Source organism: Manis pentadactyla, chromosome 9 (genome assembly GCF_030020395.1).
Source record: "Manis pentadactyla isolate mManPen7 chromosome 9, mManPen7.hap1, whole genome shotgun sequence".
Taxonomy (NCBI): domain Eukaryota; kingdom Metazoa; phylum Chordata; class Mammalia; order Pholidota; family Manidae; genus Manis; species Manis pentadactyla.
The window spans coordinates 121,104,642-121,132,587 of NC_080027.1; the positions used below are offsets into that span (position 1 = coordinate 121,104,642).

Genomic DNA, 27,946 nt, shown 5'->3' on the forward strand with positions numbered 1-27,946 from the left:
CACTTATTTGCAAGGCACAGTCCTAGGTTCTAGGGATACAGGATTGAAAAAGGTCACATAATGTAGCATTATCACGTTGCTGTGAAACTCAGTGGTTATGTATCTTCTACACCCCAGCCTCTCTCCTGATTATAGTGAGTGCTTGTTATACTGAAGGCAGGAATGGCGTCGTCTTCATATTTGTATACCCAGGGCCTGAACTGGAATCTAGATGACACATCCTCTTCATTCCTCCTCCTTGTCCTGCCACCACCTGAGTGTAGCAATTTCCCTGGACCCCGATGCTGACCTCATACTGCGTTTTCTGATGCGGCAATGGACGTTTTCAAGTTACAGTCTCGTGGAGGTGGAAAGGCCCGTCCTCTGACCCCCTTCACCCTAATCAGTGAGTCAATGTTTGCTGCAGCCATGAGTCTGGTCACGAGTATCTGATTGTTTTTGTCAATACCTTTGACTCACTGACCATTCTTGGCATTCGTTTGCGTTCTGAACTGTGCTTCTATTTCTCCCGGTGTAGTTTGGAAGCCCCAGTGTAATCATTTCTGACCTCACCAAGTGCAAGGTTACATTCCGATGTACTCAACTTGGGAACTCCTTCCCCGCCCTCTTCCCTTGAGGATATATGCTGCCGACTCAGAGGGCACCTCATTCGCTCGACAGGCAGCAAGACCAGGTGTACTTTAGGAATACGGATAAATCTTCATCCTTCGGCTCCGAAGGGTTAGGGAACTAGCTGTCACTTTAAAAGAGCTCACTCCTGAAGTGCCAAGGCGGAACCGGGCATCAAAATATCGCGAGAAGTGCCACCGCCAGCAACTTCTCGCGATGTTTGGCCCGGCAAAGGGTGGCCATTTTGGAGTCCAGCCTGGGGCTGGTTACCCCGGCGGCGTTTGTCAATCTGCTGCCGGGACCAAAGCTGGCCCCGCGGGTGTATGGCCTGTGGGCACCGAGACCGACACAATGTGGCGGCTCCGCTGCAAGGCCAAGGATGGCACCCATGTTTTGCAGGGGCTGTCCAGCCGAACCCGGGTGCGAGAACTCCAGAGCCAAATTGCCGTCATCACCGGGATCGCGCCGGGCTGTCAGCGAGTCCTGGTCGGATACCCGCCCGAGTGCCTGGACCTCAGCAACGGGGATACCATTCTGGGGCATTTGCCCATCCAATCAGGTAAGGGAAGCGGGGCCGGGGCCTTGGGAGGACGAAGAGGGGCGAGAGGGAGGACAGTACCAGTCAAGGGAAGGCGGCTGTGGGTCAGCTGGGGCTGTAAGGACAAGAGTAAGGATAGAGTAAGAAACAGAGAACTCTGGCGGAGGCCGGGGCACGGGTCTGTCCATATGGTTGAAAGAAACAAGGGCCCAACCCACACAAGAAGCCCAAAGCCTTGGAGTCCCCCCTTTCCCAGTATCTGCTTTCTGTTCTACCTTGAAAACGTCTCCTTTTTGTTTTCCTTCTGCTTCCACAAAAGTAGGGCCTATTTTCTCTGAACTGATCGCTCTTTTACTCTATAGCCCTGAAAAAAGATAGCAGGTCTGAGGGATGCAGGATGTTTTTCTTAGTTGCTTTCCTGGCTCGTTTTTGGAGTTTGCTTCATATACACTTGGACAGGTACACTCACTTGAGGGTTGGCTTTTACTCGCCCACTTAAAGACCCGTTCAAGTTCTACACAACAGCAGTTATTTCTGGCCAGCATTAAAACTTGAAGAGCAGTATTGGTCAGTAAAAGCTTTCAGCTGTTGTATCACGGATCCTGTAAACACTGAACAGGATGGATAATGGTACGTTTCAGAAGGAAGAGAACCCCCTAGTGGCCCAATCTATGGTAAACACCTTTTGGACGATGTGTGCTTTTAAAATGCAGAGCAAGCATAAGGAAATTTTGTTCTTGAAATGTATCTTTTTAAGTTAAGTATAAAGTTGTATGACCCAGGCCCTTCAGTAAATTGGGGTGCAACCTGAAGTGCTTTGCTTTTTGTTCTGGTTTCATCTTTATGAAGATTCATTGAACAAGAAGTGTTACTGGTCACTTGTTTGCAAGGCTGTGTTCTCCCTAGTAATCTCAGCTTATACGTTTAACTCCTTGTGTTGTAATTTTACGGTCGTGGCTAGTGAACACCCAGTGGCATCTATAATTTCTCTGCAGTTTTGGATTTGTTTTACTTTTAATAGGGGACATGCTGATCGTTGAAGAAGACCAAACCAGGCCCAGAACTTCACCTGCTTTTACAAAACCTGGTGCTCCTACTTACGTCAGAGAAACGTTGCCTGTGCTTACCAGAGCCACAGTCCCAGCAGACAACTCGTGCCTCTTCACCAGCGTGTACTATGTTGTCGAAGGTGGAGTCTTGAATCCAGCCTGTGCCCCTGAGATGAGACGCCTCATAGCACAGATTGTGGCAAGTGATCCCGGCTTCTACAGTGAGGCCATACTGGGAAAAACAAATCAGGAGTACTGTGACTGGATCAAAAGGGATGATACATGGGGAGGGGCTATTGAGATATCCATTTTGTCTAAATTTTATCAATGTGAGATTTGTGTAGTGGATACACAGACAGTAAGAATTGATCGTTTTGGGGAAGATGCAGGATATGCCAAAAGGGTCCTGCTTATTTATGATGGCATCCACTATGATCCACTTCAGCGGGACTTCCCTGACCCGGACACCCCTCCTCTGACCATCTTCTCCTCCAATGATGATATTGTTCTTGTTCAAGCACTGGAATTAGCAGAGGAAGCTAGAAGAAGGAGACAGTTTACTGATGTAAACCGCTTCACCTTGAGATGCATGGTATGTCATAAGGGATTAACTGGACAAGCAGAAGCAAGGGACCATGCCAAGGAGACAGGCCATACCAACTTTGGAGAAGTGTGATCTATGCATGATGAGGGTTGGCGCCTACTACCTCACAGATCCAGAAGGCTCTGGGTTATCCAATAAGCTATTCGTAGCCCTAAAGAACAAAAGGACATAATGCTTGAACCATCCTTTTGACTCAAAACCACTAAGACGCTGAAATTCCTTGTTAAGATTAAAATTAGTGTGCAGGTTTACAGATGTGTGTCTATAGTTGTGATACATGCCCTCTTTCTGCTGGAGTGACAGAATAGGTGGTCCATGCTACCTATTGACACTAACCTGAAGATTGAGTTTCAGTATTATAAACTAGTACCCAGCAGCATTAACTTGCAGAAGAAAACAACTTCACATTTTGGGTAATGTGGAAGGCCTCATGTGAAGTCACTGGACGTAAACCACAGTGTCTCCAGTAATTCTGAGTCCTTTTAAAAACTCTGAGATAATAGTTTCTCAATTACGAATTGATTCCTCAAATGAAGATGCTCAAAATTGTCAAAACTGATTTTTTATTGCAATTTGGTAGACTTTATAAATGTATATTTAACCAGTGATAAATATATAACAATTTTTACAGGGATGAATCTATTCCTTGAAAACTGCTAGTGCCCAATTTAGGATTTTTAGTGTATAAAAGTAGAATGTATTAGGGGAAAGGTGCCTGAGCAGCTTACTGAAGCTTTATAAGACCACTGGCCTCATGTTTTAGTGAAACTCATGTATTGATCTTTGTTACATTGGATAAAGTTTTACATTTAAGCAGGGTATTGTTTTTAATGGAAGTTCCTTGGAATTTCAGTGCTCCATTTTTGCTTTTTTACAGAAAGATTTGCCTGGAGGGATTTAATTTCCTCAGCTTTTTGTTAGGAGCATTTCTCCAACTCCTCAAAAAAACATCTGAAGTGATGATGCTGTGCTTTGGTTTGTTTTTTGTGAGATCTTTTGCTTCCCTAAACAGGGTTTGTTTTCATGCTCAGCCGAATCCTGCCACTAACGCTGTTTTGAATAATTTCAGTTTCATAAATTGTTTTGAGTAATTAGCACTTTGCTTACCCACGATCTTTGGACTTTTAAAGAGTTTTAAAGGGATTGGGATAATAGTGTTGAATGAATTTATTTCACTTCCAAAATATGACAGTTTTTTAAATCCCTGCCTTATTCAGCTTTCTCAGATTTCTGCTTTTTCCTATTATTAGATGTGTAGCCATTTGCTTGGTGGGCTCGTCCACAAGGCACATCCTCTAAAACTTAGTTTCACTATGAGATCTTCCCGATAAAAGTTTTCTACCTCTTTTTGTAATTCTTCTGAAGTTCAGGGATGCTAAATTACAATTCATTACGTATTATCTCACATAATGTGAAGAGGCTTAATGTTGCGAAGTTTTTTGTTTTCTTGGTCTCACTTTTGACTAAGTATCTCAGAAAACTGATGGTGGACTTTCAAGCATTCTATCTCTGTCAGCATATCTTCCTAGCAAATGTTTTAAAGAGATTTACTTAGCTTTTCTACTTGGTGGAGGTGGCCATCGAAAATTAAAGAACAGGTAAACAATTTAGGAGAGAAGTACCTTTAAGAAACAATTCACCAAGTATGCTTAATCACTTGGTGATCTGTCTTGAGTACCTTTTGGGTGAATAGCTGCATTAGGCATTACAAGTTAATTATGGTCAGTATAACTTAAAAGTGTTTAATTTTCTATTTTACTGAGCCTTAAAAATAGCACTTGTGAGCTTGCGATACTTGATGTTTGGCAATCATAATATGTACAAATGAAAATGACTGAAAAGCTCTTTGTACTGTCTGTCATCTGATCAAAAATGTTTTTGCTTCTCCTATATCCCCCAGAAAATACTAAATTTAAAATTTTAAGTTAAGAGTTTATAACATCCATCAAATTCAGCTTTATGCATCATTATTCATAAAGCTTGCCTTCCTTTCTTAGATACTTAAGGAGCCAAATTTGACATTTGCTTACTGGGATTTTAGAGACATTTAGTCATGCAACAAATATTTACTGAGTAATTTATAATGTGCCAGTCATGTATTGGTGTATTTCCCAACATAAATTTCTGTCACTTTAAAATTGATTATATTTTATCTATATTGGATTAATGTAACAAATGGAAAGATATAGAACCTGGTATTTTACAAAATTAAACCCCTTAATTTTAAGTCTTAGCATATTTAGCTTATACTTTTATAGCAAGTGTCAAGCATTTATTCAGGAGATCTTACTCTGTGTTATCTAGGTTGTCCATTCACCGGTTGGACACTGATACACAAATTGCTGTCAATTATGAGTTTTTAAATTACCTGCTAAAATTCAGCACTAGGACTTTAAAGTAATGTTCTGATCATGGAAAATTCAAGATGAAGCACTATTTGCAGACCATTTGATTTAATGATTGAGTATTAAAAACTTAAACTTATGCTCATTCTAAACTCAAGCTTGTATTTCTCACAGAATTTAAAGATTTCTTTTTACCACATTTACTAATCTCTTGGAATTAGTTTATTAATATGTGTAAATTATAATCTTGAGAATTTTAGAAATCTGTGTATCAATTTAGTACTTGCAGTGGAATCAAAAGAAATTTTTTTCTTAAATGCACTTGAGCAGAATGAAACCCTCTTCCTATTCATTGTTTTTGACTGCCATACAATAATATTTTATTAATTAAGGATAGTTTACATAAGTGGCAGACTGAATGAACATTGTGCTTTCTTATCCCCTGTTCACCCTTTCCCTTGCTCTTCTTCGGATTTAAAAAATTTGTTTCCCCTGAATGAAAAATGGGCATAGTCCAATGGTACCTTTGAACTGTCAGCTTGACCCTGTTGGCAAAAACTAATATAGTCATGCCACTTGATTATTCCATGAAGTTCAAGTCCCAGCAAAATCCTAGTCAGGAATGAATTAACAGTGTATTATCTGTCTGCATACCACAAGTACATGTGTCTAACTTATGCAGTATCTTTTTATACTGTTAGGCATTAAAATATGTATGTTGGCAAGTTGCTCAAGACAAACATAATTTTCTGTGTCTTTTTTGAAAAAATTAGAATAGGGAGTATCAAGATTAGCAGCAGAATTGTTTTTGTTTTACAAATCAGGTGGCCTTCCTAAGCTTTCATACATTAAGATTTATGTTCTTTTATGTGTTGAGACACATTTGTTATTATTTGCAGCACTTTAAAAAAATTGGAAAAGTTTACATGTTAGCTCCCTCTGGGGATCTTGTTAAAAACATTAACATGTAATTCTTGAGCTGCTAACAATCAGCTCTCCTTAACAATTACCATCAGTATGTAGTGTCCAACCATCCAATGGTACAACATTCTGGTGTTTTGATAACAGAGAAACTTAATTCCTGTAGCTATTAGGAGCAGGCTCTGTGCCCTAACATTCAGAATGTTACCCATTTCTGTCATTTGATTGTTTTTTATCATTCATTGTATAGTGCACTATTCAGAACTTGTCCTTGTAGCACAAAGATGACTATAGCAACTCCAAAGAGATTAGATTCTTAAAACTCTTCATTTGTTTCTACCCAAACTTATTTTAAGGGACCTGATTTTTGAGTCAGAGGCCTTAGAAGTGTCATATATAAACAACATAATTTTTAAGTCTTAAGGGAGACATTTAATTTGAATAAGCTAGTTTATTAACAAAAGATGTTGTCTTACTAAGATTTACACTATTTTGACTCATTTCATCTAAGCTAGAAAGAATATAAAACTAACCTGATTGTGGGAAAAGGTTTTTCTGTTTGTTTGTTTTTTTCAAAAATTAGCCCATATTTTGTTTATAGTGCTTTGAATACTTGACTTCGAAAAAATTATTACATTGATATTGAATCATAGGGTGCTGATTTAGGTCTTGGTCTGTTTGAATTAAATGAAGACTGATAAACCTCCTATGCTATTTTAGAGGGCAGGAGGATAGATTACCACTGAACGGAAGAGGTCCTCAAATGGATGCATTCCCAGTCAGAATAATGCTTTTTGGAAAATTTCTCAAGCAATGCCTTTCTGTCATCGTAACCCTCCTCCCCCATTTCTTGGCACAGAATGTAGCAGTGCCATAACTGAAGAGCTTGTCATTAAAGCATAAAATCATGAATATAAGTATGTTGCTATGATGCCTTTTGATCCTTTTTTTTGAAAATACAAACCTACATCTAGGAGTTAAGGGACAGTGAAGATATGATTTGGTTAAGTCGTAGGTCAACAGAAAGGTTAATCCAAGAAAGGCTGAGAATTTGTACCAAGATTACATGAACCTGACTTTATAACTGGTGTAGGACATGTAATTGTAGCCTCTAAGTTACTTAAAAGGGTGAGGGCACCTCGTTCTTGTCAGTTTCCCAGTTTACCTTGGTGGCATTCGTGACGTAAGCTGTTTACAGGAAATAAAATTTCCTTGACAAAGAGTAAATTTTTTCCTTTAAAAAAGTACTGAATTCGACTTAAAATATAGAATAAGTGTGTATAGCTTGTCAAGAGGGATAGAGAATGACAGTAGCCCTGTATTTCCTGTATTAGTGCATTAGAGGTAGAGACTGCCTAATGCAAGAAGAAAACCACCACTCAAATTCAGAGCTTTACAACAGGACTTGACAAAGTAGGGAAGGGGAAAATAGTTCTGTTTTCTTGGCATAAGAAAATGTTTTTTTCTTAATGAAGATGGTCAGTGTTTTCTTGTTTTAAAAATGGTCTTTTGTCTACTTTTTTCAGAATTAATGCACTGCTGCTACCTGGGAGATGTCTAATTTCATTTTGCACCACTCTTACATGATGCTATTGTCATAAAGATGCACTGATTTTATTTATGAGGTGTATGATTTTATGAATGCTGTATGAAGGACTTTTTGAAAGAATAAATGAAGTGAAAGTATTGTCTGAGCATTTTTTTTTAACTCCCACATAGGGAAATCATGTTTTAGTGAGCTTAGGAAAATATGTTCATGAGGAACCAGCTCTGAGCATGAACAGCTCTCTCTTAACTGCTTCTCTGCCTTTCTCCTTCTAAAATTCCTTCTTACACCATGAGGAGTTTTCTGATCTTACTCTGACGGTGTTTTCCTGTATTCAATTGAAGGATGAATTCATTAATGAATCTTAAAATACTAGCAGGTGTTAGCCAGATGGATGCAGGTTGGAGTGGAGTATCTGGTTCAAGATAGCACATTGAATATATCCGTTGATCTCCACTCTTCCAAAACTTCAGTAAAACAATGGGATTTTAAAAGGCATACATTCTCAAGGACTAAGAGATGGTAGGGTAATTGACAGCAGCAAAATTTCGGAAGCTGGCCAGCAATTGGATGCATGGAAACTGACCTAGCAGATTTGAAAAAGCTGAATCCCAAGTCAGCCCTAAACTTAGAATCATAAATGCTTGGGGCTTTTCAACAGTGACACTGAAAGCTAGCAGGCATTAGTACAAAATTCTATATCCAGCTGTTCTATCAATGAGTGTGTGGCTGGAATAAAATTATTTTCAGTTATGTAAGATCTTAACCACTCTCTCAGGAAACTATGGTTAATGTGTCTTAGCAAATAAGAAGGTAACTCAAGAAAGAGAGAGATACAAGATACGGGTAATCCAACAAAAGAAAGGTGAAAGGATTTTTCCCAGTAGGACAATAAATACAGAAATAAAAGTGACAGCCATGCAACAGGCTAAAGAACAACCTATCTAAAAAGAAGATCATTCCAGAATGCTATGGGAAATGTTTCTCCAGGATGCATTGTATTAAAATACTACCAAAAAATCGTATCAAAATAGTATCAAAAATACTACTATATTGAATGTATTGAGAAGGAGACTTACATAATGGGTGGGAATAGAAAGACAAAAAAAGATACATAGGAAAGGAAGAGCAAACAGTTCATTGCATAGCTCAGCTGTCAATAGCATTTATTTAAGCAGAGAAACAATCAAACCCGGCAGTTTGGTTCCAGAGATACTACACTATAGTATTGTATATTTGAATACTGGTATATATAGAAATTATTTTGATAGAAAGGCCGAAATGGTGACGTAGGAGAGAGGACTGCAGGGACTGAGTTTGTGAGATGAGATCTAGAGCAGACATGGATGGTGGGATTTATAGGAAGAGCAGTTCTTCTGTTGTACAAAACAGAAGAAGAAAATGGGCACAAGAAGGTAGGTTTGTAAATTTGGTGATAGAAAGGCACAATATAGTAGTATGTCAAAGGACAAAATTTAGGAAAAAAATAATCAGCAAAATTGTAGATGGATTACCTACCAGCACAATCTCAACAAATGAATTTTTTAGGACAATTTTCTTAAGTAAATGCCTCTTGGCTGCTGTTTTCTTACTGAAATTTTCAAATTTCGTGGCGAAGTCATTATCTGAAAATAAAGGAAATCAGGGGTGGAAAGTCTGAGGATAGAGAAGAAATATTGGTCTCAGAAAACAGGGAATCCAGCTTCCCAGAGAAAGGTGGTAATTGCTTGGCAATATAGAGTACATGTTTGAGGTTGCTATTCATGAATTTACAGAGGTGCCCATCTGTTTTGTGTGTGTGTGTGTGTGTAATTAACAGGAGATGTTAGTGGTCTGAAGGAATTCAGTGATAAAAGCAAGGGCAGGAAATGCTGACAGCAGAACATTAAAGTTGACATTTCTGGGAACACAGACAGTAGCAGGTAGGAGAAAAGCAGTTAGTCTAATCAATGTATCTTACTTGTAACTGTTGCCATATTATAAATTGTATTCCATGGTCCTTCTACTGCCAACAATGAATAAGATAAATATTAACAAATTATAATACACTTAATGCTAATTATATGCATGTTACAAGAAATAAGTTTGAGAAGCCAAATAATTTCTTAAATGGGCAATTCCAACAAATGAATCTGTGTAGGGCTGTTAGGATTTGCTAGGAGATCCAAATGTTATCCAATAATGTTCCCTGGCATTTTCCAATATTCACTACCTGCTATACACTACAGTTCTTTGTAAATACTATTAAAGCTGATATTTTTTTTAACAATTTTAGATATCCATAATAAGTAAAGAACATAAAGAGTGATAGATGCATTTTAAGAAAGGGAAAGGAAATCAGCCCATTGCCAGATGTGTTTTAAATCATTGCAATGTAAAGCATCGGCAGCTGGGGACCTTCAAACCATCTCAGACTCACAGGTATATTCATGATGTCAAAAAAGTCAAAAATCTCCGAAAACAGTCCTGATGAGCCAATCAATGCCTATCACCTCTAAAAGCAATGCACAGTTTAATAGCATGTCCAAGGACAAGATTTAGGACTGAAAACAAAAAGCAAAATAGTAGCAATAGACGGATTCTTTCAAACATGATCTCAAAAAATGAAGTTTTTTGACAATTGAAAAAATGAAAAATGAAATTTGAAAAGAAAAAAATGAAAAAATAAAATTTTTAGGACAATTGTCCTAAGTAGAGGATTTAAAGTTCATCATCAACTTGGGCATGAATATTTAACTCCCATAATAGAAGTTATACATAGAAAAATTTGATGCCCTTCATGAATTCAAATGCTACAAGAGGATAGATATAGATACATGCTAGTGGGTTAAATCTAGAGATAAATGCATTGTATTAAGAGATTACAGTAAAGCAGTCCTAACATTCTATTCCAAAAGGTGGTGCTTGAGTCGAACCTTGAAGGAAGGACAATACTAAGCCAGAAGGACAGAATGGGAATGGATCCAAGCAAAGGATACAGCATGTGCAAAGGCCCAGAAGCATGAAAACATGGCAATTTCAGAAAAATTAGGTGTGACTGTAGTAAAGATAGAGGAATCATGTAGGAAGGTGTGCAGGGCAGCTCATGAAGGTCTTTAAAAAAAATTTTTTTTATTAAGGTATTATTGATATACACTCTTATGAAGGTTTCACATGAAAAAGCAATGTGGTTACTACATTTACTCATATTATCAAGTCCCCGCCCCCACCCCAATGCAGTCAGTCCATCAGTGTAGTAAGATGCCACAGATTCACTATTTGCCTTCTCTGTGCTAAACTGTTTTCCCCATAATCCCCCACACCATGTGTAATAAACAAAATACCCTTCAATCCCCTTCTCCCTCCCTCCCCACCTGCCCTCCCACACCTCTCCCCTTTGGTAACCACTAGTTCCTTCTTGGAGTCTCTGAGTCTGCTGCTATTTTGTTCCTCATGAAGGTCTTTTTATGTCATATAGGGACTCTGAATTTCATCATGTATGCTATGAAAATATATCAAAGTATTTTGAAAGGAAGAACAACTCAGATGTATATCTATAAAATGGAAGATGTGGAACAAGGAATTTCTGTAGTCTCTTCCATCTTTACTGGTTCATGATCTAGCAACAGTGAAGTCCTCAACCAGAATGGAGAGTATGAAGGGCTGGAATGACCTCACAGGGAATGTGGGAGGATTGCTGAGAAGTACTGAGTCTGGGTGAGGATAGGTATGGTGATGGAATGGCTGGCAGGCAGAAAGAGGAGAGAGGACAGGTTTGAGGGCAGGGCCAACATGAGTTCAGTTTTGAACATGTTAAGATTTGGTGTTCCTTACAAAAGTCTCTGATGCATGATCCCAGTCCTCAAACTTTTGTTCACACTAGGCAGAAAAGGCCTGCTGAATCCTCCAAATTGCCGTGGTAGGTGGGCCAAAGAAACACTGCTGTCAAAAAAAAAAAAAAAAAGAGGGAGAGAGAAGAAAAAAGCCACTCCCAAGAATTACTTAGTGATTAAATAATTTCAGAAATCCTTTACCCAAATCCACTTAAATACACCCTTCAGTTCCCATCTAATTATTTTAGGCTTAACATTACTACCACTTCAGTGAGAACTTGGTGATCTATCTGATGTCTTAACCTGGCCTATCAACTCCGTATCTTATAGCCAAATTATAATCACCCTCATCTGAAACCTTCCCTAGCTATTTTCTCTTTAAAGCAAGCTCTTGCTGCTTAAAGGAGTAAAACCTTCCCTCTCCTTGATACATCAGAAATAAATAGGCTCAGACACCCAGCATAGAGGATCATGCACAGCACCGTGGACACAGTGGTGCAGGAATGGTGTTTCTCAGGGGTGGTGATAGTATGTGTTCGAAGTAAATTCCTTTTTCCTTTGGAGAGGAAAAGGAGACAGACTCTGAAAGATACTGATGTGACAATAATGTGAATGAATAAACTAGTAAGTATTATGAATGGTTAGACTAGAGGTTTGCAACTCTTTTGCAGAGTTCAACTTTATAAGGGGCCCAAAGAGAAAGACTGACCAATGACTGACCAGTGACCCAGTGACTCTGGTATTTTAGTTTTGAAGTGGGGTCTGTGTGCGTGTGTAGACGTGCACTTGGGCAGGGGAGGTGAGATGCCTCAGTGGGAGGCTGTACTGAAGACAGGGAATGTAAACTGCTCTCACAGTGGGGACATGAGTGTGCCACAGCAGCTCTCAGGGATGGAGATGTTGTGAGGACCTAGCTGGGTCAGGCGGCAGATTGCAGTCAGCCTGCAGAGGCAGAGCATCGGACAGCAATGCCAACACAAAGGGCCACCATGCACACTCCCCGTCGTGTGATGACCTACATCGCTGCGGAGACCTAGACTTTCAGCTATGACCTTGGAAGTCCGCTTTTCCCCCTAGTCCAGGCCTCCTTCCCAATTCTCTTGGAAACTTGGAGACTGGGTATTTTCCAAGCAAAACCAATGAAATCAAGGCAAAAAAGTTTCAAGGGTGAAATATTTTTTAAAGATGTGGAGAATGAAAAACACCCAATTCAGGACAGTGATTTATTTCAGCAGGGGTATATATTGTTTTGAGGAGGCTAGAGGGGAGACAGGGGCAAAGCTTATAAGTAAATTCAACTATAAATGTTGTTCGTTGAAGTGTGTATTAGGGATGGTGGTGTTTGTTTATGCCAGGATATCTGCAATATTTCATAATTTTTTAAAAGAAATGTCCAGAAGGAAAGAGAGGACCAGAAGGGTCATTGTGTCTATGCCCCTCCTTCTACCTGGGAAAACATAAGGGCCCTTCCTAATTAATTCTAATTTCATTATAAACTGAAAAACTGTTCACAAACAAGACTGTGCTTAACGTCATTTCTGAGGTTAATGCTCCTAAGTCAATTCATTTTTTATTTTTTTGAGCAAATGTTGAAATCACACACCTATGAGACTGGATCAACTTCAGTAACTCCATCTGTGGGCGTAACTCTGGTTGCATTGAACTCCTGATTGGGAGATGCCCTTCCTGTTTTATCACTATCATGACATCATCCACGTTTGCATGACACATCAGGAAGAGAGGTCGTCCCTCTTAAATACGCTGTCAGCTCTGTTATCCATATGCTACTGATAGGGCACAGGGTTCGCCCAAGCTTCCTCAGACACCCTTCCCCCTCACTAGTCCGCCTCTGCTCTTCTCTACTTTGGCCCCAGAATCATTGCATTTGTTTCCAACTTAACCATGACCACAGGAAGAAAAAGATAAAAGCCATGCATTACCTCATTATAAAGATATGGATAGTTACAAGACAGAAATGAGATGGGAAATGATTGCTAGAATGAGACCTGCAAATTATCTTAGTGTTTCATATTTCCTGCTTGGATTTTCTCCAAAATAAAGGCTGATGGGCATCATTCAGGTGCATGGCAAGCCTGATGCCATACTGCCTGCACTGAACTCCCTGCTCTGCCACTGCCCAGCTATGTGATCTTGGGCAAGTTATTTAATCTCCCTGTAAAATGTGGATATTGACAGTGCCCACCTTTTGAAGTCGAAATAAAGATTAAATGAAATGATGCATAAAAATGCTTGGCACAACTCAATACCTAGAGCACAGCAAGAGCTTAGCAAATATTGGCCATCAATCAATTATCAATGAATTTTGTGCCTTCATTTTATTTTTTCTTCCTGCCCTTTTGGTTTGGAGGATAACCTATATGCAGGAAAAGCCAGCTTCCAAGCAAAAGTCGTAGCTGGTGAAAGGGGCATCCATACCAGGAGGGAGAGTTCTTCCTGAAAGCATTGGGTTTTTCCACCCACTCCCTTTTTCCTGTTCTCTTCAGGTTGTTTTAACTACACATGCCAAAAATCTGCCCGTGGAAGGAATGGGAGTTGCTAAACTGGTTTGCAGCTTATTTTGTTTTTATTTCTTAATATTCACTGTGACTTTCCATTAACAACTAAAAGAGGCCAGAGAGCCCAATGACGGTGCACGGTCTGGCTTACCAGGCTGTCTGGTCACTTTTTCATCAGGACAGGGACCTCTTCGGGGAGCAAATGGTTTCATTTCCCCCAGAAATAAATGAGGCCGGGAAGTTCCTTGGCAAGCCCAGCTCTGGCACCCCCAGCCTTAGACACCGTTTCCAGCAGCCCTGAGGGCAGCTGCTAGGACTATGCGCTGCCAGAAAAAGACTTGAGGATGAAAGTGATGTTGAACGGCTAGAAAAACTATTAGCACAACTAGCCACAAGGATTTTGACTTGGAGAATTCCGGGGAGTACTCACCTCCCTGTGGGAAGGGCAGTTCCAGATAGAAAACCAAGTTTCAAACAGACACACAAAAAAGCACATTGCCCAGTGGGCTGAGGTTCTTTATCTCAAGACTTAAAAACAGTATCTTTTGCCTGCTTCCTGCTGACTCTCCTTCTCTTCCAGGTTTACCCAAACCAGTCCTGCCTCCTTCTGGCCCTCCTTTTTTTAAGGGCTCTTTACTGGCTCTAACTGGGGAAGGGGAGGGGAAGAGATGAGTGGCTCTTGGAGAGCAGCATCGCCGCCCATTCCCCTCCCACTCCCGCCCTGGAGAACAGCTGGAATGAGAAGCAGGGAGGGCAGGCTGGGATTGGCTGAGAGTCAGTGATGGGGTGGGGCGAGGCAGCACAGATGAACATTCACCTGTCCAGGTAAGTCAGGAGGAGGTCAGAAGAAGAAAACAGTAGGAGGCAGGTTAGGCAGGCTCTGTCTCGTCGCTTCCCTCTGAAACTAAGGGTATTCTTTTCCTCTCTTCAGCCCCCCACCGGAAGGTAAGTTAATCACCAACCAACTATTGCTTATTCTACAGCAAGAGTGGGGGCTTCATGGGAAGTCAGGGTTACAGGATTATGGGGAGCCCTGAACACCCCAATTAGGGGGGCTTCCATTTCAACTCTCTGAGTCCAGTCTGGGATCAAACTAAATTGGTGGCTTCTTGAGATTGGAATCTTTTTGTGGAGACCAGGACTGGGTCACATTTTTTTTTCATCTGCTGGTTTAGGTTGGGTAACCATATTGGTAGACAACAAGAAAAACGACTAGGTTTGCTTTGGAAATTTCCATCTCTGAACAATTGAAATTGAGATACAATTTTGGAAGAAAATAGTTGGAGAAGAGAGTCAAAATGGGAGATCTCCCAGGGGAGAAGGGTGCCCTGGTTTCCCATTGAATGTCTTACAGGAAATTTTCCAATGGCTTTATCAACGCAATGTCTACCTTTATTTAAATAAGGGGTGCAGTGTGTGTGTGTGTTCACTAGTGGTGGTGTGATAATGAAGATCTCCGTGGACATGTGTAAGGTGTGAGCTGTGCTAGGTTGCTTGCAAGGGGATATGAGGTTGAGAAAACTTCCACTCAGGCTACCAGTTCATCTTGAAAAAAACCATGGATACTCTAGTTGCAGAGTCGAGTTTATTTGGTTTCAACTCAGTTAATTTCCTGACTTTGCCTGTTAATAGACCCAGAGATTGGCAAACAGAAAGCTAGTCGGCTGTGCCTGGGCCTCACCCACATTAATATTTCACGGTGGCGTGTCGGGTCAGGTAGGAGCTCCGAGTGGGGCTCAAGCCAAAGTGTGTGGCACACAGAGAAGAGAAGCAGACCAGTGGGGTGGCTTTGCTGCATTTTTCCTCAGGTGGCTCAGTTGGTAGTACGCATGGCAGGCTTTCCTGCACAGGGCAAGGATGGAGAAGAAGTCGGAGAGGCCAGCCAGCTTTCCCTCATCCATGTTCTGCTCCCTGACTTCACCTCTAATCCTCCTGCTGCAGGAAAAGGAAGTGGGAAGACCCGAGTGCCAGGCGTGGGGCCTGGCACATTCCAGCCAGAGTCAATGTGGTGGGTTTCCAGTCCAGGCAGCTGGAGCTTTAGGTTGTAGCTTAGCCACACCGCAGCCCATCAAGCTCGCCACAGACTGCCATAGATGGCGAACTTGTCAGCAGTAAAGAAGCCTGCAGTGTTGAACACAGCTCTTCTGGAAAGATGACATTCCTACTGTCTTTCCCTCAAGCCCACTGGTGAAGGGGAGATTGTAACACTGCCTCTACACACACAGAAACTCTCCCATTTGCTCGTGGAGAGGGATACGCACCCAGAGCAACATTTAGTCTTCCTGGCATTTTACTTAAGATAGTCTCAGTGCAAGGTACATTGCTAGGCAATCAGCAAAAAGCAGAGACACCTGGTCTAAGAGAACTAGGACACCTCCTTGACTACTGGGGAGAGAGGCTGAGCATTCGGAGGGCATGGGGGTGGGCTCACAGGGGGAGGGTGACAAGGGCACCATGGGTCTCTTTAGGAGGTACAGAGAACCCAAGTGGAATAGGTTGGGGCCCTCTCCCCACCCCACCCTCTCCAGGTGCCAGAACTCCACATGCTGTTTATTTACTCTCCTCCAAGGCTTGGCTGGTTTCAGTGAGATAGTTAATATTTAATATGCCTGTGGGTGGGTGGCCCTGACTATAGGCTGTGCATATTCCTTAGCATATCCCCTCCTCCTCTCAAGTGCCCCAAAGAGGTCAAGGTTTAAAAGATACCAAACTCTCACCTTGAGTGTTTTCATTTCTCAGGCTTATCAGTAGAAATACCTCAGGTTTCAATGGCTTTCAAGCAATAGCTCCCAAGTTTCAAGGTTGTAAAGTTGATGGGAGGAAATACAGCATCCAGGTTAGGACAAACTGGAGAGAGAGTGGAAAGAGGGAAAGTAGGACTTTTTTAAAGTCCAAATTCTTTGGGTCTGAAAACTAGGTGTGGATGTGAGAGGCAAGCACCTTAGGGCTAGTTTGACTCTGGTTTCTAGCTCAGATGCATCTCTGCAGTGACTATGTAGTGTCTGATGACATGACCTTCAGTGGACTTTGGTGGTGTTTCTATGCTCTGGAAATATCTGTTGTTGGGGCAAAAAGCTGGCCTGCAAGGACACAGCTGAATCGGATAATTCACACGGTTTAAGGCGTGAGGTAGGAAGAGAAGGGTGATCTTAGGGCTTTAAGTGTTAGTCAAGGGCGGCCAGTGACCCTTCTTTAGGTACATGGCCTCTTACATCTGGATAGCCTCTGAGATGCCCTCTGGAGGGGCCAGGATCCACAGGCTGCCCGGTGGATACAGTTGTAGGTCATTCCCAAGTCCCCTTTAGAATGGGAAGTGGAAAGAGCCTCAGCTTTCTCATCTGCCAAATAAAGAATATGTCTCCTTCTCCGTAAGTGATCAGGTCATTTTGAAGATCTGATTAGCGTATCTGGAAGCACTTTGTAAGCTACCCCATGCTATGTTTTTTGAAGGTGTGCTGTTCATGTTGTTTCTATCTATTGCAGCTTCTTTGAGCCATCCTTGGTTTCAAAACAAGAGTATGATAGGCTGCCCTGGGAGGAAGGAGAGGCTCAAACAACTACAAAGGCTGAAACGTATTTGGAAGAACTAGGATGGTAATTTTCTCTGAAAGGAAGAGGCACCATGTGCTCAAGCATTTGCAGAGAATATTAGATTAATTACATCGAGTCACTTTTCATATTTCAACTGGAGCCAAAAACTAGACCCTTGGATCTACACTGACTTCTTGGATACAATGTCTTTCTTTGCCTTATAAAGTTTTGTGTTGCCCCATGCCTGTTAGGTGCTTATGAATGTTAGTTTAACTGAAAACATTGCCCCAATTCTATTGAGCCATATATTAAGAGCTTACAGTAATAGGGTAGAAATAAAAAAAAAACTTCAAATAGCTCAACTCAATAGATAACCAGAATAGATGACAAGTTTATTCATCCAGCCTTTTCCACGTGCCTACTGTGTGCCTAGGCTTATGAGACATGGAGCCCCTTGCCTGTAATGACCTCAGCCCTACAGAATGTTAGGAATAAGTCAGGGCTTTCTGAACCTAGACTGTAGTTAATGGAGTGAATAGCTGAAGATGACTGAACTTTATCCACATGATTTCTCGTGGTCCTGTTTCTTTGGCGTCCTGGGTATTGGGGAACTGACCTTGTGAAGGAGCCCTAAGAGCTGTCTTGTCCAATGTTGATTTATAACTGAGCTTCTTTGGTATCTCTGTCTCCTGTGGTTACCTCTCTAGCTCCTGGGAGGCTCTGGGCCCGAATGAACCACATGTATCTGGCTCATTAGTCGCCACTGTCCTGCCCCGCCCTACCTGCCCACTTGAAGGCCTCCTCCCAAGCAGGAGAGGAGTTCTGTGAGGCCTGTGCTTGTCAGCTCTGTAGGGCTGGAAGGCTGACACACCCCTGAGTCCAGACCTGACTTTGGCACTAGAAGCAATCATTGGCAGAGGCAAAAGGGACAACCTGGCCTGGAACCCAAACCCCGAGTCACAAGATCTCAAATAGAACACATTTTTCTAGGACATTTTACCTAGTACTTGGAGGATAGGAAAGATGGTAGAAAATATGCCATTGTGTTGTATGGAAAACATGGATTCAGAATCAGACAAACAATATGTAGTGCTAACTCTCTCCTAGCTATCTATTTGACCTTGGAACTGGCTTTTGATCTGAATTCTCTTAGAATTTCATTTTAACATAGTAGAGCCACCTCTGGCCTTTCCAACTCTGGTGGAGTGTTTCCCACAACCAGGCACATGGAAATCCTTGGGATTTTCAGAAAGATGGCACTCCCTTCCTCTGCTCTCACTACTGGCACACTGAAATCGAAACTTTTTTTCCACTATGAGTTGGAATTGGGAGGAATTTACATTGGACATTTCTCTTGTCCATTTGACAGAGTTTAGGGAGCCTCATTGGAAATAAGTGCAACATCTTGATACACAAGAGGGAAATTGGGTTTTTGAGTGCCGGAGTGGGCAGGTGATGGTGGCTGAGGTGGTGGCTGTTGGAGTGATGTTGGCTATAACGACAATCACTGGGCCATGCCCGGCACAAAGTGTTTTACGTGGAGCGTTTCATTACAGCTTCATGACCACCCTGTGTGGTAGGTACTATTAAGGTGCCTGTTCCTTCTTTCGAGCCTTTCTCTGCCATTCACCTGAGCCCTTCTAAACTCTTATTTCCCTTACTTCAATGAATTTTGATCCTTGATGGATCTTGTCTTTTTCTTATTACAGGAACAGTAGTAGTTATTCATTTATTCATTAAGTGTTCAAGTATTTATTACCAACTAAACTGTTAAGTGTTCTCATTTAATCCTTCTGTTAACCCTATTTAATGAGGAAAAACAGATTCGAGGAGTAATTTTCCTCAGGTCACATTACTGTAAATGGTGGAACTGGGATTTAGACCCAGATCCAGCCACCTCCAGAGCCCAAGCCGTTAGCTTCTGCAATATTTACTGTTTCTGGTAATGGAAACGTGGCTTGAGCTCCCTGGTTCAGAGGAAAAAGTGGCCAAGAGAAGCGATGGAACCTCCTTTCTGACTAGCCCGCTCCCCCACCACCTCAGGCCGTCCTTCTGCATGTCTGTGAGCCAGCTGTGTGTCCTTCCAGGCGGGCTGGGGTTTGGCTTTGGGCAAAGGCTGTTCACGGCCCCTCCAGCCCTCTGCTTGCTTGGTGTCCCTGCTGCCGCGGTGCTCGGGGCCTGGGCAGATCCTCGCCGGAGCCTCGGCTAGGCTCACACGTGGCTTTGATTCTTCTCTTTTCAGGCTCAGCTTGGGACATTCTTCGCTTCCCCTCGCTTCCCCTCTGGGAGTCCCTTTTGCCACCCCTGCACTTGCTTCGGGCGATGCCAGAGAGGGAGCTGTGGCCGGCGGGGCCTGGCTCGGACGCCGTGACCCGCGTCGGCAGCTGGGACAGCATGGCGAGCACCGCCTCCACCCGCTCTGGATCTGTATGTACTCCGTCCTGCACCCCTGGCCCACTCTCTGCACACCTGCCCACCACGTCCTCGCTCACAGCTCCTCTGTCATCTGCCTCGTCCGGGAGTGAAGCACACCAATCAGTGTTTCTGCCTTTGAGTCACCCCTGGCTCTACAGAATAGGGTGGGACAACCCCAGAGACCAATAGGACAGATGAGGCTTTTCTCCCAGTTCTCATTAGGTTGGGGGGTTGAGCTGAGGGGAGAGGGGGCCAGTGACCTGAGGTCATGCTGGAAACCTGCACACAGGTCCTTGGTACACAAAATCCCTGCCATCCTCTGCAACCAGCAGCATCACGTCAGTGCTTTACGGAGATCAAAGGGAATGCGTGATGAAGAGCCTGGGGTCTGCAGCCACACAGATCTGGGTTCTCTGCTTATAAGCTGTGTGACCCATGGCGAACCCCTGCATTCTGCTAAGCTTCAGTCGCCTCCATTTTAAGATGGGGATGATATTATCACCAAATTCATAGTGTTCTGGGGTGGGCACGGGAGCAAATGGGATGCTCATAAAGCCCTTAGCACATGCCTAGGTAGAAATGGCCTGTCTATAAGCAGAGATTGTGACTCGTCCAAACTCCCTGTTTAACTATTTGTGAGCGCACATGATCAATTGTAATTTTTCTGGGAATGAATTTATATCTCAATTTTGTCAGGCTGGTGGGAAAGAGTGAATCTGCCCCGTGGCCAAAGCATTCCTTTGTGACTGCCTCTCGTCACAGACATAATAACCCCAGAGAATGTTTACTTTGTTGTTTTATATCCTATAAAGGTATTTGAAAATTTAAGAATCATAAGGATTGCTACTGAATGTCAAGGATGGTTAATATAGTGGGTGAATTTTGATATGTAAGCATGGAGTAGAGAAAGCAGCACACCTACCAAAGATCTGAAGTGTAGACCATCTGTAGAATTTCTTTCTGACCCTCGATGATGGGGCCATGGAGATATCTTTCTGTTTCCATTAGGCTGAGGCCATTAGGAGCAGTTACATACCACTGGAGACTGAGTGTGACGGGAATTGAAGGTTTTCAAAGTGAATCATCCTCAAAAGAGAAATTCAGACTTGGTTTATTACTGGCAAGGCTCTTTCAGGAGGAAGAGGGCAGTAAAGAAGATTTTGTTCAGGGAACCTATGAAATTAGCTTCAGGGCTTCCAAGGGCTATACCTGGGACTTCCCTTGACATGCAGGCCTCACTCAGTCAACTGAAGATGACTCTTTAAGGAGCAGGAGGACTGGAAGGTATTCCAGCAACCATCTCCCCTCCCTCCAGGATATTTTTAGGGCCATCTCAAAATCTTTCCTGGCCATCTCAGTGGGTCTGGAGAATATACAATTCTGAAGTATCTCAAATATTGGGAAGGAAGGTGATGATGGATGCCAGGAAAGGACTCAGGCCCATTCTTATATTGCCATTTGCCCTATTGGTTTTCCCTTCAGCCTTCAACTCTAGAGAGTGGCTATTCCATGGATCTTCCTGGCCTTACAATGTGGGCAGCAAGCATCTGAGATGGCCATAGCATTTTCTCCCACATATTCCTATGTGCTACTGCATAGCGAAAAATATTTACTTTAATATTTAATACTAAATTGCTTTCTCCTCCTCCTGTACCCATCCAGTTTCTCCCCCTCCCCCCTTAAGTTAATATTTATTTAAGAATGTACACTTATTTGAATGTTCGCCAGAGCCAGATACCATCAAGAAAGTAAATACACAAAGGAAAAAATCCTGTATGGAATGCATTTCAAAGTCAAGTGTAAATTATTCAGTAAATTTATCAGTGGCTAGTCATGCCGCTGTTCCCATTGGCCTGGAAGCCAGTACGCCACATTTCCTATTTGTCCTCATACTGTCCTTGACATGCCAGATCAAGTATGCAGAAGTTCTTTGAAAAATTAAAAGCAATACTATTCCAAGATTAAGGTCAAATCATTATGGTGCCAGTATAGTTTAGTGCTAAATCAGTGACACACAAAGTGAAATATTTGACACGGGTCACACAGAGGAATGGGAATTAGGCCCTGATCTGTTGCCCCTGAGGACTAGGCAAAAGGAAGGCCACTTGCCGTCTGCCTGCCCAGCCTTCAGAGTGGGTGCTGGTGGGACAACAGCCCAGCAGCCTCTGCCCTCCATGCTGGAGCTTCAGGGTCCCTGCCCTGGTGCAGGATGGTCCTCGGCTGCCAGTGTCTGCAGGGCGCCCTCTCCTTCCTCTCCTCACTCCAGAGTGACAGCAGCTACGACTTCCTGTCTGCTGAGGAGAAGGAGTGCCTGCTCTTCCTGGAGGAGACCATTGGCTCACTGGACACTGAGGCTGACAGCGGACTGTCCCCAGCTGAGTCTGAGCGAGTCGCAACACCCCGAGGTCCCCGAGCACTGCTCACAACCCTGCCTGTGCCCTGGGGTAAGAGAGACCATCTGGGGAAGCTCATTTAGCAAAACCCAGAAGACCAGGGCATCCTTAGGGTCACTTCCCACCTTGTGTGGCCTCTGCTCTTTGCATCACAGGCAGAAGAAGGAACATCTGCTTCCCTAGCTAGAATGAAGCCTTATTTCTGGAGGGAAGGAGGGACTGCTCACAGTGGTTTCCTGTGTCTTTCTATGAAAAAAGGGGTTTGACCAGCTCCCATCCTGTCATGGAGAAATTCTGCAGAGATAGGACCAGAGAGCTGGGGAGGGAGTCAGGGTAGGGTGGATGGTTGGCTTTGGAGAGGCTAAGTCAGTCTCAGAGCTAATCTGGAGGATCCAGAGGTTGAGGCTGCAGGAGATAAGAAGAGGGGAGGGCTCCCTTAACCTCCGCGTGTGGCACCTTGTGGCCTTGTGAGGAGTGTGGAGAGCTAGCATGCTGAGACTCAGTAGAAGGGGAGTGGGATGGCACCTGAGTGGGGGGCCTCTATGTCCCAGGGTAAGGGGACAGCCTATTCCTGAGCACAGTCCCACCCATTGGCATCAAGACTGCAGTCATTTATTCACCCATTCAGCAAATGTTTATTAACAATGTGTTAGACCCTCCCTGGAGATAGAGCAGTAAATGGGGGCCTGGAGCTTTGTGCCACCTGAGACTGATTCCCTTGCTCAGTGGGCTTGACGCACCTGCCCAGCCCTCTCAGGAAGGAAAGAACCCATATCACTCTCTCATGCAGGGACAGCTGTGGCCATTACAGAGTCATCCAGGTGCTTACAGAAAGTGAAGGTGGCAAAAGGCAGAAGCCTCGTCAAATCAAGAGTAAATCATCTGTTCATGCTGCTTATGTTCAGTGCTTGCATGGGACTCAGTAACCTGGGAGCCCAAGACAGCTGTCCTGATTCTCTCCCCACCTGGTGCATATGTCAGGGTTCAGAGGAGCCTGAATTAAGGACATGGAGCTATCTGGCGTTGCCCTTTCCCCACCATAAAAACTAATCCTGACGGGAATCTGCCAGCATTGCTCTGTTAGTCTAACTGACATCCAGACAAAAGTGTTGCCCCTTTAAGAGCAAAGAAACAATAAAAAACAACACCAGCCCACTGCCGATTGGAGATCAGAGTTCAGGGAGTATTTGCTTTTGCCTGGCAGCACGGTTCTCACCTTTGTCCACTCTCCTTTGCCTGTTCTCCCGGACCCTCACAGGACATCCGGAGGGGACAGTCGTTCAGCAAGGACCAGAGCCGAGGAGAGGGACTCCGTCCGGCTTGTCCTACCCGCCCGAGCCCCAGGGCCTGGCTCTCAGGTCTGGCTCCTACAGCCTCCCCAGGAACATCCACATCAGCAGGAACCAGAACCTCAGGAAAAGCGCCGTCCAGCCCAAGAGCCACAACCTGGAGGCGTCGGAGGGGCTTGTCCCGGAGCCTGAGCAGGAGCGGGTCAGCCGAAGCGGTGTGCCGGGCCAGGCTCCGGCCAGCCCCAGGAAGGCCACCCTCGATTTGGACACGCTCATCCCCCCACCTGAGGCCTTCCGGGACCCCCGGCAGAGCAGTGGGGAGGCCCACCTGCCCGGAGGGCCCAGGGAGCAGAGGCACACGGCCCAGCTCCACACGTCACTTAGCCCTTGGAAGAGACCGGAGACTTCTTCAGAGGCCATGTCCCAAACTGCCAATGAGAAAGGCTCAGCGGGGGAACCAGGCCAACCTCGGCCTCCCCCTGCCGCGCTGTCCCAGACCTCAAGAGCTGGAGATGCTCCCCTCCCAGCAGGAAGGGATCCCAGTGCTGGACCGGCACCCCTCGCAGCCCCCAAGCCCCGGAAGCTGCCACCTAACATAGTTCTCAAGAGCAGCCGAAGCAGCTTCCACAGTGACCCGCACAGCTGGCTGCCCCGCCACCCTGAGGCTGCCCCCGGCGATGCTGGGCCGGCTGCCTCTTCTCTGCAGGAGCAGAGGAAGGCACGCAGGGAGGCGCTGGAGAAGCTGGGGCTGCCCCAGGACCAGGACGCGCCCAGCCTGCCTTTAGGCAAGCCCAGCAGCTCCGCCAGGCTCAGGGACACTGGTGCTCCAGCCGCCTCCCCGGCCGCAGCTCCGGCTCCGGCTCCAGCTGCGGCCCCGCCTGCGTCTCCAGCCCCGGCCTCGGCAGCTGCGCCCACTGCGGGGAAGGCTGCGGCGCCTGCTCCGGCCTGGGCACCTTCTCCACGGAAGGCTCCTGCTCAGCGGGATTCTCCAAGCAGAGTTTTGACTCCTGCCCAGGAACCCAGTCCAGGGAAGGTTCCAGCTGTCAAGTCCATGCCAGTTCCTATCCCAAAGGCCCCGGGGGTAAGCAGTCCGCTGACTCAGCCAAAGCCGGTCGCAGGGCCGACTCTCCGGGAGAGCACCGTCCCTGGACTGAGACAGATGAACTTCAAGTCCAACACCCTGGAGCGCTCAGGCGTGGGGCTGAGCAGCTACCTCTCAGCCGAGAAAGACCCCAGCCCCCAAACCAGCACCTCTCTGGGAAAAGGCTCCTTCCTGAACAAGGTCGCACCCAATATCTTGCGTAATTCCCGGCCCCGCCCTGCCTCCTTGGGTGCAGGGAAGGACTTCGCAGGTATCCAGGTGGGCAAGTTGGCTGACCTGGAACAGGAGCAGAGGTACAAGCACCTGTCCTACCAAGGACAGAGCCGGGACAAGCTGCCCAGACCACCCTGCGTCAGTGTCAAGATCTCCCCAAAAGGCGTGCCTGATGAACACAGACGGGAGGCCCTGAAGAAGCTGGGGCTGCTGAAGGAATAGGCGCTGGCCACCAGCCTGCCCGCCCTGCCCCCGGGCAAGGGACTCGAGCCTCCACCTAGGAGGCTTTCCCGTCTCACGACTCAGGGCTGGGCAGGGCTGGGCTTCCCTCCAATGCCCTCTGCTTTCTGAGGGGAGGGGGAGGGAGAGATGGAGTCCGCGCGTGCGCTGATATTCAGGGTGGCTGTGCCAATGGCTCCCTGCGTGAGTCATCTTGAAGATGATTTCCACAAGACGGGGGGTGTGTGTTTGTATGATAGGCTGTATATATCCCTGAAGCTATTTATATGGCACAAGGCATCATTGCTCAGATTTCTGCTGGTCTTGGGGGTCTTCTCACATTGGGTAGAGTTCAGTCTATCCAGGGCTGAGGGGAGAAGGGTGGTTAAGGCTGAGAAACAAAGTCAAATGAGACAACGGATATGCCAGGGACGTTAGGCAAATGCAGAGTCACATGAAACGTGGGTGTCCCAGAATCTCTGCAATGTATGGAGACCGTCTTACCTTGCTGGCCATACCTTGCTGGACCCTCTCTCGGTTCCAGCCTTCCGGACAGGGGCCTAGGACAAGAGAAGTTGGCTTGTTATCTCTTCTCCCACTGCCTTCTCTCCGTCCCAGTCCCAAGGATAGCACACCTCCCTACAACTAAAACTCTTGGTTGACCGAGACCAGAAGAACTCTTGTTGGTCTGAGAAGGTGGGATAAAGGACCACACAGCACAAAGAGGTTCCTTGTCCGTGGCTAGGTAAATTCAGTGATAAACTGAGTGGCCATCCCTGACCGTGGTATTCCAATCCTTCCTGCTCCTTATCTCAGTCTGCGCCTGCCTGACCCCAGGGCTGGGCCGGCACAGACATGGGAGCCCAAGCCCAGAGGACTGATAAATACCAAAGAATTGTTCTAGGCCTTTCTGTGCTACTGCAGTTTTAAATTTCCTCACTTCCTATGGGAAATCAATATAGTACATTCTCTGCTCGTTATTCATAGACTGTCAGAGCCGGGCGGGACCTTCGACATGCTCCTATCCAGCCCTGCTAGGGAAGGGAAGTGACTCACCATGCTCACCACCATTTAGCAAGGAGCTGGGGCTCCTGATCCCCGTGCCCTGCTGTGTGCCCTGCCCCTAGGGACCCATGTCACTGTCAAAGGCTCAACCTCCGAGGACTCCATTTCTCAACTCCCTCTGAGGTCCTAAAATGTCTTCTGGAACATCAGACATTAAATGGTGTTCAGGATCACATTTAGTGTCATGTTTTTTCTGTTTTATCTTTGAAAAGCAGCAATGTAGTAACTCATTAAGCCCAAATTCCCTGGCCGAGTTGTGCAACTGGAGAAAATGCCAAAAGAGGGTGATACGGGTAAGCAGTGTGGGCTTGTGATTACAGGCTCGGTGATCAGACATGGCTAGACACGAGCCCTGCTTCCTCTCAGGAGAAACATGTTGTTCATGGCCATGACCTGGTTGGAGTCCAGGAGCCCCAGATGTGAGGGGCAGATAAAGGAACCATGGTTGGAAAGGTGCCCTTTAGGTCTGCTGAGCATTTCTGGGCCGTGTCCTTAGGGACCCAGCAGCAGCAAAACAGAAAATGATGACAAGGTTAAGGTAAGGACAAGAAATGGCTCCGCCCTGTCACGGCATGTGGGTGTGGGTGTGGCAGTTTCTGTGTATACTCGCGCACACACGCCCAAAATGCGGTATATCCTGGCCCTGGGCAGGACCTGAGCTGTCACAGCTGACAGGGACCTTCACAACTGTCCAAACCTATCTTATTGCCTCCCAAAGAGAGAAACACCCCTCCATCATGTATATTGGTTGAACTGTTTCGTGTTTATATTTCAAGACACAACCTGAGGAATGAGCTCTTTCTTTTGTAGTAATTGCCTGGTTAACAGGGAAACGTGGGGCCAGCTCTAAAGTACAGCTGGGTAGGAATCAGGGGCCCGGGCAGCTACACAAGGCTGACTGACACAGATTGGCCGGGGAGACTTCCTATTAAAACCCCACTCCCTGGCAAAGGTAATCCTCTCCAACAAAACAGCTGCACACAGCCCACCTGCCTGCCCCGCATTCTCACCCCAGCCGCGCACCCTTTCCCCAACTCTCCCCATTTGAGAGACTCCCTTCCCTTGTTATTTAAAGATACCATGCTTCCCCATGTGCTTGCCCTTCAAAGAGCATGTTTTTCTCTAAGGATGGACTTTGGGAGTTGAGAATAGGATAACAAACCCAACCCCTGTTGTCCTCATTTTAAGGAGGGGCAGGGGGACCCACCAAGACACCCACTATCCTGAAGGCAGTGCCAGGCCTACCTGAGGAACTTTACCCTCTTGCATCCAGAGAGGATTATTGCCCTTCATTCAGTTTGCACTGATTGGATGGAGGTGAAGGTGGGGTCAGGATGGTTCTCATCGCTTTTTGAGGGATTTTGGGTAGACTTTTGTAAAGGTCAGTCATTCGATTTTAAAAACCGCAGGAATACTTCCTTTCCACCCGGCCTTGTATCTCTGCATTACCCTGCTGCAGACTTGCTGCCACTGAGAACAAACCCCAGTCCATGAGCTGGCTCTCTCAGCCTGGCACTGTGGGGTCTGGGCCCTCTGACACGTGGGCGGCTGCTCTGACTTGGCATTCGGGTGCTACTCTGGGAGTTCTGCACTCCGACTCCTGGGGCGCTAGCTGTGCAGAGGTCAACACCCCTTCCCTTTTGGGAACTGTGGTCTGTCAGAAGCCACCTGTAGCCCAGGAGTGTGAGGTATGCAAAAGTGAGTGTTTATTCCATGGAAGAAAGGGCAGAAGAGCAACCCCTACTTGATGTTGTGAGTTAGAGCTGGAGGTAAAGATTT

General features: G+C 45.2%; 2 protein-coding genes across 5 annotated transcripts; both read left to right on the top strand.

Moving 5' to 3' along the window:
• The first annotated feature begins 636 nt into the window (after positions 1-636).
• On the top strand, positions 637-7,752 carry YOD1 (YOD1 deubiquitinase). 3 transcript variants are annotated; one of them, XR_005029736.2, is made up of 3 exons: positions 637-1,168; positions 2,169-4,398; positions 7,593-7,752. XR_005029736.2 is itself a non-coding variant. In XM_036909828.2 (3 exons), exons 1-3 carry the CDS (start codon positions 826-828, stop codon positions 7,596-7,598), a joined length of 969 nt encoding a protein of 322 aa, XP_036765723.2. In that variant the 5' UTR covers positions 637-825; the 3' UTR covers positions 7,599-7,752. The 3 variants fall into 3 exon arrangements, 2 of the variants coding, with proteins under 2 accessions (XP_036765723.2, XP_036765721.2); XM_036909828.2 differs by having other exon boundaries at positions 2,169-2,788; XM_036909826.2 differs by having other exon boundaries at positions 2,169-7,752.
• A 6,975-nt stretch (positions 7,753-14,727) lies between these two features.
• C9H1orf116 (chromosome 9 C1orf116 homolog) lies at positions 14,728-26,342 on the top strand. Of its 2 annotated transcripts, XM_036909820.2 has the most exons (4): positions 14,728-14,885; positions 19,714-19,898; positions 22,153-22,330; positions 23,538-26,342. In XM_036909820.2, exons 2-4 carry the CDS (start codon positions 19,794-19,796, stop codon positions 25,103-25,105), a joined length of 1,851 nt encoding a protein of 616 aa, XP_036765715.2. In that variant the 5' UTR covers positions 14,728-14,885; positions 19,714-19,793; the 3' UTR covers positions 25,106-26,342. The 2 variants fall into 2 exon arrangements, with proteins under 2 accessions (XP_036765715.2, XP_036765716.2); XM_036909821.2 differs by lacking the exon at positions 19,714-19,898 and having other exon boundaries at positions 14,824-14,885.
• The last annotated feature ends 1,604 nt before the right edge of the window (positions 26,343-27,946 follow it).